We start from the raw sequence: 12,210 nt of genomic DNA on the forward strand, positions 1-12,210 counted from the left end.
CAGCCATAGTGATGGACAGAAAGGAGGTGTGATGTGTGACTCTAACCCTAGTGACTGGGTAGATGCTGCTGCCACGAACTGAGATAAGGAAGTGGAGAGCAGGTTTGGGGCATTGTTGGATGTGTTAAATAGTTAGAATTTGTGAGACACACAGTACTCCAGTTGGAAATACAGATCTAGAGCTCTGGAAGAAGAAGGTAGCGCTGAAGGCCTGGGGAGCCATTCACCTTTAGATGATGATTAAGTCCTGGTAAGTCTGCCCAGGGAGAGAGTATACACTGAAATGGAAAGGGGTCCAAGGGAACATCCTGGTATGAGCCTGATAAAGAAGATGGGACAAGGAAAGAGGCTGGGGTGAGGCCAGAGTGGGCAGCAAAACAATAAGGAGAAGCAAGTGTCAAGGAAGCCATAAAACGATGAAAATTGTGTCAAGGAAGCAGTGATCAACATTGTCAGATGTTATAGAGAGGTTGAGTAGGATGACTTCTAAGCCATTGGGTTTAGCAATTAAAGACTTACTAGTGACCTCAGAGAAAGTAGCTTCCATAGCATGAAGGGCTACAGAAGGCTGAGCAGTGTACAGCATTTGGTTTTTGTATATCCTAAATTGTCGTTACTCTGTGTGCATGTTGTAGGACCATGAGTGAGAATTTACTAGTGTACTCAGCAGTTTATCTAGAAATTCACAAGTGCTGAGTCTGAACACTTTATATTTATCACATGTAATTCTAAGTTTGGGAACAGTTATACTTACCACAAAGTAACTCTTCTAAAACTTAGAATTATGTGTGATAAATATAAAGTCAAACTGTTGCTTGAGCAAATGAGGTTAGTGATCATGCTGAAAGGTGAAGAACTGACCTGCAGAGAGATCAAATCTTAAGCTACACTTCCCACTGAAGCTGAATAAGCTAAGATGGCCTAGCAGTGAAGATGATGTTCTCAGTAGAGCTCAGGCTTTGAATTATAGGAGGCCCAGTCTAACTATAAAATATGATAGGTTTATAGATCTAAAAGGGTTCAATAGATGGGCTTCAGGTGGCCCATAGCGCCCATAAAATTACATGCAAAACTTTGTGTGTTATTTGAATATTTTTCTGGAGAAAGGATCAACATTATTTCTCAAAAGTTTTCACAGCCTGAAAACATTTAAAACAATAGCACCAGGGGACTAAACACCCCTCTCTCCCCACCGAAAAAAAAACTGACATAAAGAATTTATAAATGAAGTTTCAAATGATCCAATTCATTTATTTCTATAAATACCTTTATTTCAACACAATTTTGATTAAGTACACCTTGAGGTTTTTTTTTTTTTTAAGGAGCGAGAAGTGTATTTTGCAAGTTACAAAAGAATGTTATAATAGTCATTCATTCATTCAACAAATACTTACTGAGCAGCTACTACTATCACTGCTCTAGATAGAGCAGTGAATAAAACAAAGTCCTTGGCTTCCTGGAGCTTGCTGTCAAATGAGAGGATACAGACAATAAACAAGTATGCAGAGAGAAGTGCATGAAGAAAAGTAAAGCAGAGTAAGAGATAGAAAGATTGTTATGTAATTTTATATAGGGGAGTCAGGAAAGGCCTTATTGATGAGGTGATTTTTAATCAGAGTTCTGAAGGGAAGGAAGGAGAGAACTATGTAGATATGGGTTGAAGATGGGAGTTGGATAGGAGAGTAGGAGTCAAAGCAGAGGAATCGGCAAGTGCAAAGGCCCTGAGGTTAAAATGTGCTGAGAAACAAAGATGCCAATGTGGTTAAAGAGCATTTCAGGGAGACAGAAGGTCAGAGAGGTAGTCAGGAGCCAAATTGCTTAGGGCCTGAGAAGGCTTAGGGCCAAGATAAAGACTTGGGCTCTGAGTGAATTGAGGACATTGGAGATTTTTTTGTTTCTTTTGTTTTGAGTTTGTGTGTTTGTTTGTTTTCCTTTACATGTAGTAATAACCACCTTTTTTTCATGCATTTCTAAAAATCGTGGTAAAATATACAGAACATAAAATTTTCCATTTTAACCATATTTTAAGTGTACAATCCAGTGTCATTAAATTCATTCACAATATTGTACAACCATCATCACTATCTATTTCCAGAATATTTGCATAATCCCAAATGGAAACTCTATACCCATTAAATAATAATTCCTATTCCACCCTCCCTCCAGCCCCTGGTAAATTCTATTTTACTTTCTGTCTCTATGAATTTTCCTATTCTAGGTACCTCGTATATGTGGAATCATACAATAGTTGTCCTTCTGTGTTTGGCTTATTTCACTTAGCATAATCTCTGCAGGGTTCATCCATGTTGTAGCATGCATCAGCACTTCATTTTTAAGTCTGAATAATATTCCATTGTTACCATTTGTTAGTTGTAAACAAAATATACCATTCACCTGTTGATGGACATTTGGGTTTCCACCTTTTGACTATTCTGAATAATGCTGCTGTGATCACTGGTGTACAAGTATAACTTGAATCCTTGCTTTAAATTCTTTGGGGCATATATGTAGCAGTGGAATTGCTGAATCATGTGGTAATTCTATGTTTAACTTTATGAGGATATGTAGGTTTTTGAGTGACATCATCGATCAGATAAATTATATATATTTTTTGCTGTGTGAAAAACAGTCTTCAGAGGAGAAGAAGAAAAAGCAAGGTGGATAAGTTTCCTAGGGCTGTTTTAACAAATTACCACAAACTGGGTGACTTAAAACAACAGAAAATTATTCTCTCACAGTACTTGAAGTTAGAAGTCCAGAATCAAGGTTTCAGCAGGCTTACTCTCTGTCAGCAGCTCTTAAGCCTGGTGAATCTCTTCTGTGCCTTTCTTCTCGTTTCTACTGTGGCTGGCAATCCTTGGTGTTCATTGGCTTGCAACCACTTAACTCCAGTCTCTGCCTCCATCATCAAATGATGTTCTCCCAATGTGTCTCTGACTCTTCACAGAGCTGTTCGCCCTCCTTGTGTCTGTTTTCTCTTCTTATGAGGACAACGGTCTTATTGGGTTAGGGTCCACCCTAATTGAATTATGACCTCATCATAAATTGATTACATCTGAAAAGACCCTATTTCCAAATAAGAACACATTCACATGTACTGGGGGGTTAGAATTTCAACATATCTTTTTTGGGGGGACACAAGTCAACCCACAACATGGGAACACTGGTAAAGATGGTATTGTAATAACCCAAGGGACATATGATGGCGGTTTGGATCAGGAGGTTAGCATTGGAGAGGATGAGGAGTGGTTGGAAATTGAATGTATTTTGAAGATAGAGTCAACAGGATTTACTGGTGGTTTAAATGTGGGATGTGAGCAAAAAAGAGGCATCAAGGATGACTCCAAGGTCTTCTGCCTGAGTAATTAGAATGGGATTGGGGGATATTGCAGAAGAAGCAGGGTTGGGGGTGGAGGGTGAAACTCAAAAGTTCAGTTCGGGGTGTGCTATGCCTGTCAGGCACAGAGGTGGAAATGTCCAATAGGCAATTTAGAGTTTGGAGGTCATCAGAGAGGCCCTGGGTCAAGATATAAGTTTGTGAGTCAACAGAATAAAAATGATATGCAGAACAACCCATGGGATTGCCCAGAAAATGAGTGTAGATAGAAAAGAGAAGAGATCTAAAGACAGATACCTGGGATACTCCAATGCATAAACGCTGGGAAGGTGAGGAGGAAGTCACAAAGGAAACTGATAAGAAGAAATTAGGCTGAGAAGAAGCCAATACAGTGAGAATTGATCATTCTTTCAGGAAATGTTTCTATAAAGGGGGATAGAGTAATAAGGTAATAGTTGAATTGGAATGTGATAACAGAGGGGGTTTTTTAATGGGAGAAATAACAGTAAGATAACAGCATGTATGTATTCTGGTGGAGGTGATTCAGCGTAGAAAGAAAAAATGATTATACAGGAAAGAAAGTGCACATAAATTTTCTCTGTGTAAAACCAGACATAAAATACACATATTTGATAGTGATACAGGTTCAAGAAGGATGTTCAGAATGGTTACCTCTGGGTTAGAGATTTCAAGGGATTTTTACTCGTATTTTTCTATGTTGCTTTCAATTTTTACAAAGTGTATTTATCAAACCTACAAAAACAGTAAGTGTTCTGTTTAAATAATTCCAGAACAAGTGATGTCCAATGAGTACAAAAAAGTATCTCTGCAGCATTTGATACTGCAAGCCACAAGAAAGAAACCAGTGGACTGAGAGACAGAGAAAATCCAGGGGATGAAAACTCAAGCAAGGGCCCAGAGAAAGCAGAAGAGTGTAGACAAAGGATTAACCCTTAAAGGGAGGAGACACTTGACATCATTTGAGACTTGGGGTTGGGGGTGATAGTAATGATTGGGGTAGACATACATAACTTTGTAGTTGGAGGGGAAGGAATTGTCTCTAAGAGACAAGTTCATTTGCTTGGGAAAATGGGAGCAGAGTTGGACAAGAGGTATGCAAGTAGCACTGAGTATAGAAACTATTCACTTGCAACAGAATCAACTAGAAAGATTTTGTCAAATTTTCCAGCAGTGTTCAGCAGTCTAGGAGCAGGAATTGAAGGAAAGGACAGTTCCAAGGTTAGGAATTGCAGAAAACATCTTAGGACAAGGAGATAAAGATACTGAGGTACAAATGGAAACAAAATAACAACAACAAGATTTGTTGTATTGCACATGCATTATTTAATTTAATCCTCATAGCAATGGATAAGGATTAAAAGTACGTTAGGTTAAAAAAAAGTATATTAGGTTAAAACATAGCAAAGGATAACAGTAAAAAAGGGATATTTTTCATTGTACAGATGAGAAAACTGAGGTTTGGAAGGTATGGCCGATTTGTTGCCAGGTTTGGGAGCTACCTTCCTAGATGGTGGGATACCCCCATCCCTTAGGACTTGATAAGAGGCAAGACCCCAGCTCCCACTAGGTGTAAAGTGGGCAGATATCCCTATCCCGGCTCTTTGGCAGGAAGTATGTGGCTCATGTTTGTCCAAACAGATGCTTCTGCCAGGAATATAGTCTCATGTGGAAGTAATCAAAGACATGGCAACAGGTGGAGCATATTCTCAGAGGCTGCAGCAGATTTCAAGTCTAGCAGTGAAAATGGCATCAAGCATCCAAAAACTGGACTGTCAAATGCAGCGTCCTGACCTGATTGTTTCTCTGGCATGACCTCTGTTCTGTTCTCGGCTGTAAGCTTTTCTTGGCTTCTGCCTTTTTCTTAGACTCGTTTACAAGCCTTCATATAGGTAATGTGAGCAACCCAAAGCAATCCAATAAAATCTATTTCTGTTTTAAGTTAACCGGAGTCAGATTTTCCTGTTTATAACCAAGCACCCTGGATGGGTCATAGGGATTAAGAACTTTGCCTACCGCTGTTGCCAAGGAGGTACTCAATAATCAGATACATATAAGAATTTTTATGAATGGGGCTTGTTTAATGGGCTCATGGATCAAATGGTCATAGTAGCAGGGATGGAGGATACGCAGGGGCTCAGAAATATTGTCTTTCCCTCACCAAGGCTGATCTGTCAACTGCTTATAGGGAACAACGCTGAGTCCCTAATATAATTTGGGATGAGTCCCATATTTGGAGTAGAGATAGACCAGTCAAATACCTGGTGTAAGACTGATTACATTGATCTTTTTCCATCATGGGAGTTGGGGACAGAGGAATTAATTTATTCTCACTAGAGTAAGTAATAATTCTAGATATGGATTTGTCTTTTCTGCCAGCTATGTTTTTGCCAGCAATACCGTCTGTGAACATCTTTATTTACTGTCACAGTGTCCCATTTAATATTGCTTCTAGGAAAGAAAGAAGTGAGAGAAAGGAAAGATGTCTATGGATTTCACTGGTCTCTCCACGTATCCCATCACCTATAAGCACATGCCCTTACAGAATGGTATTATAACCTATTAAAGACTCTGTTGTGGTACCAGCTAGGAGACACCACGCTGAGTAGTTGGAGTGCTGTGCTATAGAATGAGATAACGTTCTAACCAGTAGCCAATATATGTTGCTGCTTCTCCCAGCCAGACATGAGTCCAGAAACCAAGGAGTGGAATGATAATGTCACTTCTCATTATTACATATAAGAACCCAGTCAAAAAGTTTTTGTATCAGTTTCTCATAATGCTTGGCTCTCTGCTGGTTTCGAAGGCTTAAAACCCAGAAAAAAATTGCTTCCACCCGAAGACTCAACAATGATTCCATTAAAGGAGAAGTTGAGATAACCATTTGACCTATATGGGCTCTTCATGATGTTAAAAGATCAGGGCTTCCTGTGTTGCTGGAATGATTGGTCCTGATTTTTACAAAGAACCAAGAGTTCCCATACAAATGAAATTGATGGGTAGGAGGGTAGGAGTGGGTCTAAAACCAAGGGTAACCTTCATAGTAACCCCTTGTGTTGTTCTGTCCAGTGACAAAAGTTAATTGAAGATGTACCAGCCCAATCCAGGCAAGATCACCAACGGTTCAGACCCTTAGAATGAAAGTTTAAGTTACCCCATCAGATTAAAGTAGCATGACTAGCTGAGGTGCTAGCTGAAGATTAAAAAGAAAAGAAAGAAAAGAAAAGAACGTGAGAGGGGAGTGGAAGAAAGTTATAAATACCAACTATGGGCTTGGGACCAGATGCAGAAATAAGGTCTGTACTAAATACCCTGTTTTCTTCCTGGCTTTGTAATGCATGTAGTAACCAATTTTCTTTGCTTACTCTTTCCTTTTTCTCTAGTATTTCATATGGCTGTGTGAGGTGGTGAACTTTATAAGTTAGACCTTGAGTCAGAGGATATGAAGGTGGTATTGTGACCAAACTAGAAGAGGAATGAACATCCCCTTGGAGCCAGGAGCTCCTCTAGGGCCTTCCTGATTTTCAGACAGCCCACTCCTCCAGGCCTTTCAATGACACTAGTTCCCTGGATTCAGTCCATCCTGACTAAAACTGCACCAGTGGCTTTCTGTTATCTGTACTTAAGCGCTGACCAAAAAGCAAAACAAACAACACTGCAAAGAATGAAAAAATATAAGCAGTGTTTATATTGTTATGGAATCAAAATGATTATGGAATAGTGCTTTAGATTATTTGTTTTGGTTACTTAAAAGAGCTTTTTCATTTCTATTCAGGCTATAAAAATTGCTTTAGGCCACAGTGTAGCTCACTTTGACATGGCTTTGTCTTTTTATGAGTCTCACAGATGTCTTGATCAAGGAGAAGAATTGCTGTTTTCTGCCAACACTTACATCTTTAAAGTCAGAGAAATAACCTTTCCGAGAGTGCAGCTGGTTCCTGAGGGACGGGAACCACTCCTATCTTACTCACTTGTAATGGCACTTAACACAGTAGCCTCCACAAAGTAATATAAATTGATTCTTTAATATATGCTTCCACCCACCCACCCAGGAGTGATAAGCATGACAATTTTGGGGTCCATGCAGATCCATTCTTATTATAAAAACATGTCATTAGAATCTAGGCTCTTTCCCCAACACCTGGAATGGTTGAAAACTTAAGCTAGAATCAGAGACTTGTAAGCAAGGGGTGATATATTCAGAAAAGTGAGAAACCTGAAGCATTCAGGGATTGGGGAGTCTTGTTATCATGTATACCAAAAGTCCTACTGGAGTACATAAGAGTCTTTTGGTATTCTGTTCAGTTACCAGTACCTCCAATCAAAAAATTCCCAACCTCAAGGAAGTTTGATTTTCATTGTGTTTTTTCTTAATTATCAAATTAATACCCACTAATCATAGAGAATTTAGAAAGCACAGGAAGGTATAAAGAAGCAGAAAAAAAGATCCCCCCACCTCATCACCCAGGAGAAACTACTGTCAACATGTATATTACTTTTTTTCTTTTTAAGTTAGCATAGTTGAGAGGTTAGAGAAAGTGAGAGGTGGAGCAGAAATGTATCCCTCTCTTGTAACTCTTTAGTGTCCCTGACATCAGGGTACCTGTCCCTGAGGCATGCTCCACAAGCTACCCAAAACCTCTGACTTGGCCATTAAAACAAAGAGATGTTGGGCTTCCCTGGTGGCGCAGTGGTTGAGAGTCCGCCTGCCGATGCAGGGGACACGGGTTCATGCCCCGGAACGGGAGGATCCCACATGCCGCGGAGCGGCTGGGCCCGTGAGCCATGGCCGCTGAGCCTGGGCGTCCGGAGCCTGTGCTCCGCAACGGGAGAGGCCACAACGGTGAGAGGCCCGCGTACCGCAAAAACAAAAACAAAAAAAACAAAGAGATGTTTTGTCTTGACTCAGAGGGAAGGGGTTACTCTTTGTGTGACAGATTGATATTAAGAAAAACCAGTTAGGGAAGCCCAGCATGTTCCTCCCACCAGTTGACAGTACATTTCATCTCATGTGTTTCCAGCTGTCTTCTGAGAGCCAGGATCTGGGTGGAAGGAGGGCAAAGAGGGCCGTGAGAAGCACCAGTTAGATCTGAGGAGATAGGGTGTGTCTGTAGAAAGCTCAGTATGTCAGTATGATTGGAAGTGGGCAAGGAGTAAGATTTGGATATCTGTTGGGCAGGTTTATTTCGAAGAAACTCTTATGGGCTCCTGCTAGTGAATGTCAAGGAAAAAGCAAAATGGGGGAGGAGACACAAAGCAGGACACTGCCTACCGCATTAAGAAAAACATTCATCATTTCCTGCTCCTGCTCTTTGTATATCTCTGAAAGCTGGCTTCTGACAACGGCCTTTAAAAAAAAAAAAACACAAAACCAACTTTCATTTGTTCACTTCCTGAAATCCTGAAATGAAACGCACAGCCCCAGGCAAAGCATGCACTAAAATGAAAGTCAATTTTTCTATCTCCTAGTGAATTGGAGGTTTGGGTCTTGTTCAATGGTATATTCCCTGAAATGCACCCGGACAGATTTTCAGTGGTGACTCCAGTGCTGAGCAGATGATTAACTTCCCGATTATTTGGACTAGGACCTAAATAATTCAGCGATCTATACTGGTTAAAGCTTCTTCTTCATACTGCCCTAAAAAGAAATTTGTTAATTCTATCTCCAAAATATCTCCTGAATCAGTTCACTTCTTCCTGTCTCCAGAGCACTGGTCAACATATTCTCGCACCTTAACTGTAATATTTAATAGCTTCCTAGCTGGTCTCCCCTTCTGGCCCTACTCCACTGTCCACACAACAGTCAGAGCAATCTTTCAAAACATAATCCCATCACGCCTTTTTCTTGCTTCAAACCCTTCAATGTGGGACTTCCCTGGTGGCACAGTGGTTAAGAATCTGCCAGCCAATGCAGGGAACACGGGTTCGAGCTCTGGTCCAGGAAGATCCCACATGCCGCGGAGCAACTAAGCCTGTGCGCCACAACTACTGAGGCTGTGCTCTAGAGCCCGGGAGCCACAACTACTGAGCCCGCGTGCCACAACTACTGAAGCCCGCAGCGCCTAGAGCCCGTGCTCCGCAACAAGAGAAGCCACCGCAATGAGAAGCCCGCGCATCGCAACAAAGAGTAGCCCCTGCTCGCCGCAACTAGAGAAAGCCCACATGCAGCAACAAAGACCCAACGCAGCGAAAAAAAAAACCTTCAATGCTTCCCATGGCATATATGATAGACTCCAGAATCCTTACCATGGCCATACAGGATCTGTCCTTGACCTTCCTCTCCTTCATCTGGTCTCACTTTCTTCCTAATTCACTGTGCTCCAGCTTCACTAGTCTTTTTTTCAGTTTCTTTGAGGCACCAAGCTCTTTTCTACCTTAGAGCCTTTCCATGTTCTATCCTGCATGAGATATTTTCCTCCCTTCTCACTCATCCTTTGAACTTCAGCTTAAAGGTTGAAATGAACTTCAACTTCATTGACCATCCACACCCAATCTAATTTAGGTTCTTCCTCTATACATAGTACCCCATACATTTCCTTTACAGTTCTTATTAAAATTTGTGAATATATATATTTAGTTGTAAGATTTTTAAGATCCAGTTTCCCCAACAGATGGTAGATTCTAAGAAGATAGAGATTATGTGTGTTTTGCTCTGCTGTATCCCCTAGTGCCTGGCACAGTATCTGACACGTAGTAGATGCTCAGGACTTCTGGAATGAATGATTTTACATCATTTGGGTTTGAAGAATTTAAAATAATAATTACTGAAAAGATAATTTCCTTGTGTTTGTTTTTTGCTAATGCAGGACACATAAGAAATACACAACAAATATTTGGTGATTGATTAATTGACTAACTTTGGATTGATATTTTGGTAGGGAAGAAAGGTATCGCACCTGGAGACAGGCTAGAATCAAAGACACCCAGATATAATTACAGCCAACCCTTTTCTTACTGTGGTGAAAGTGAAAACTGTTAAAGTGAAGATTAGGTACAAACATTTATAATTACTTTAATGATAGGGCCTCTTTAAAAAAAAAAAGAAATCAAGATGTACTAGAGCTGAATATTACTGGGCGTGGTTGTGTTATCTGTAGGGAGAGGCTGTGATTGGCTGTAAGGGGCTGAGGACTGAAATCAAACATCTTGCTGGATTCAGTAGGCTTGGAAAGAGGAGGAGAGTACAGACTAAATGTGGAGTGTATGCAGAAAGCCCTTTCTCATAGGGTAAAAGATATATTTCAAACCTTGAGCAGCAGATACAGCCAACAGCCCAACCTCACGGTTACCGATGCTAAGCATCATGGTGTGGATAAATTTTTGTATAAAATTAGTTTAAATATATATCATAGGGAGCCATGGTCTTGGCTTGAGAAACTAAGCTGCATTCACTCTAGGATTTATGTTGATATGTCCAGGCATGTCTGACTTAGCAGAGGTTTTATTTGTACCAAAGGGCATCATAGCAGCCACTGGACCAGTAGAAGAGAGAGGTGAAGCTCACAAATTTAGTTCAAGGACTCTAGTTCAAGGTCAGTGTCAGTGAGAAGGATGATTAAATCCCAGACAGCATCTGTCACTGTGATTGTCCTCCAGCCCTGTTGAGCTTAGGGAGCAGGACCTGCAGAGGGATGGACAAAAGCAAGGCGTAAGGTAGTACAGTCTACAAACAGTGCTAGGGGAGGTACAGTCAGGAGTCAGGTCACAATGTGGGACATGTGAGGACTCAGAACGGACACAGGAGACCAACCTACAGCTGGATCAGAGAGGGCATGGGACAGGACACCAGACTGCAGTGGCAACAAGGGGACGCTGGCGCCTTCAGTGGGCATTGTCCCTCTGGTGCTTCTTTGCAGGTTTGGAAGTATTTTGCAGAAGCATACTGACCTTGGTGGCAAAATGAGAGACGTCACTGGATCAAACCAAAACAGGAGAGGAGAAAAATGTGTGAAAACAAAGAATACAAGATCATGACCACCCAGGGGCACCCATGGGCCCTTTCAGAGCTACTTGGAAGGAATTTGTTATGAGTTGAATTGTGTCCTCTAGAAAACCATGCTAGCGTCCTGTCCTCCTCAGAATGTGACCTTATTGGCAATAGGGTCACTGGAGATATAACCAAGTCAAGATACGGTCCTTTGGGTGGGCTGTAATCCAATATGACTGGTGTCCTTATAAGAAAAGGAAAATGCTAGGTGAAGACACAGACATACCAGGAGAATGCCAAGGGACGAAGAAGCAGAGATTGGAGGGATGCAGCAGCAGACCAAGGGAGGCCAAGTATTGACGGCCGCCATCAGAAGCTAGGAAGAGGCAAGGAAGGATTCTCCCTTACGGGTTTCAGAGGGAGCGTGACCCTGCCAACACCTTGATTTTGGACTTCTAGCCTCCAGAACAGTGAGACAATAAATTTCTGTTGTTTTAAGCCACTGGGGAGTGGTACTTTGTTACAGCAGCCCTAGGAAATTGATACAGAATTTGAGGAAAGGAGTTTTTCAGAGTGAATAAGACAGTCAAAGAAAGAGACATTGTTTCATTGCTGTTATTTTGACCCTAATTTTCCCCATAGATTTGTGAGGCCAGAGAAACACAATTATACAGGACAATTATATAAATAACATGCCAAACAGCTAAGCTTTTAATTGCTGACTTCAATTTAGTCAGTTAACGTGCCATGATTTAGCACATTTCATGCAACTCTAAGACATGCCTGCATCTAATTAAGTAAAATAATGTATGTAAAGCTCTTAAAACAGCACCTGGCACCTAGTAAACCTTCATAAATGTTAGACAAGATTATTATCATCATCTGATCATCCTGATCCTAGAACTTTCAACTGTTCATGTCTCCTCTG

At 41.0% G+C, this 12,210-nt stretch overlaps 1 protein-coding gene across 1 annotated transcript in view; it reads left to right on the forward strand.

Annotated features, from left to right (window-relative positions):
• The first annotated feature begins 4,426 nt into the window (after positions 1-4,426).
• Positions 4,427-12,210, forward strand: part of LOC101274104 (guanylate kinase-like) — a 33,695-nt gene continuing 25,911 nt past the window's right edge. The window contains 1 exon segment of the mRNA XM_049707065.1: positions 4,427-4,576. Coding sequence (XP_049563022.1) covers positions 4,427-4,576 — 150 coding nt within the window.

This window comes from Orcinus orca, chromosome 1 (assembly GCF_937001465.1).
Source record: "Orcinus orca chromosome 1, mOrcOrc1.1, whole genome shotgun sequence".
In the NCBI taxonomy this organism is placed as follows: domain Eukaryota; kingdom Metazoa; phylum Chordata; class Mammalia; order Artiodactyla; family Delphinidae; genus Orcinus; species Orcinus orca.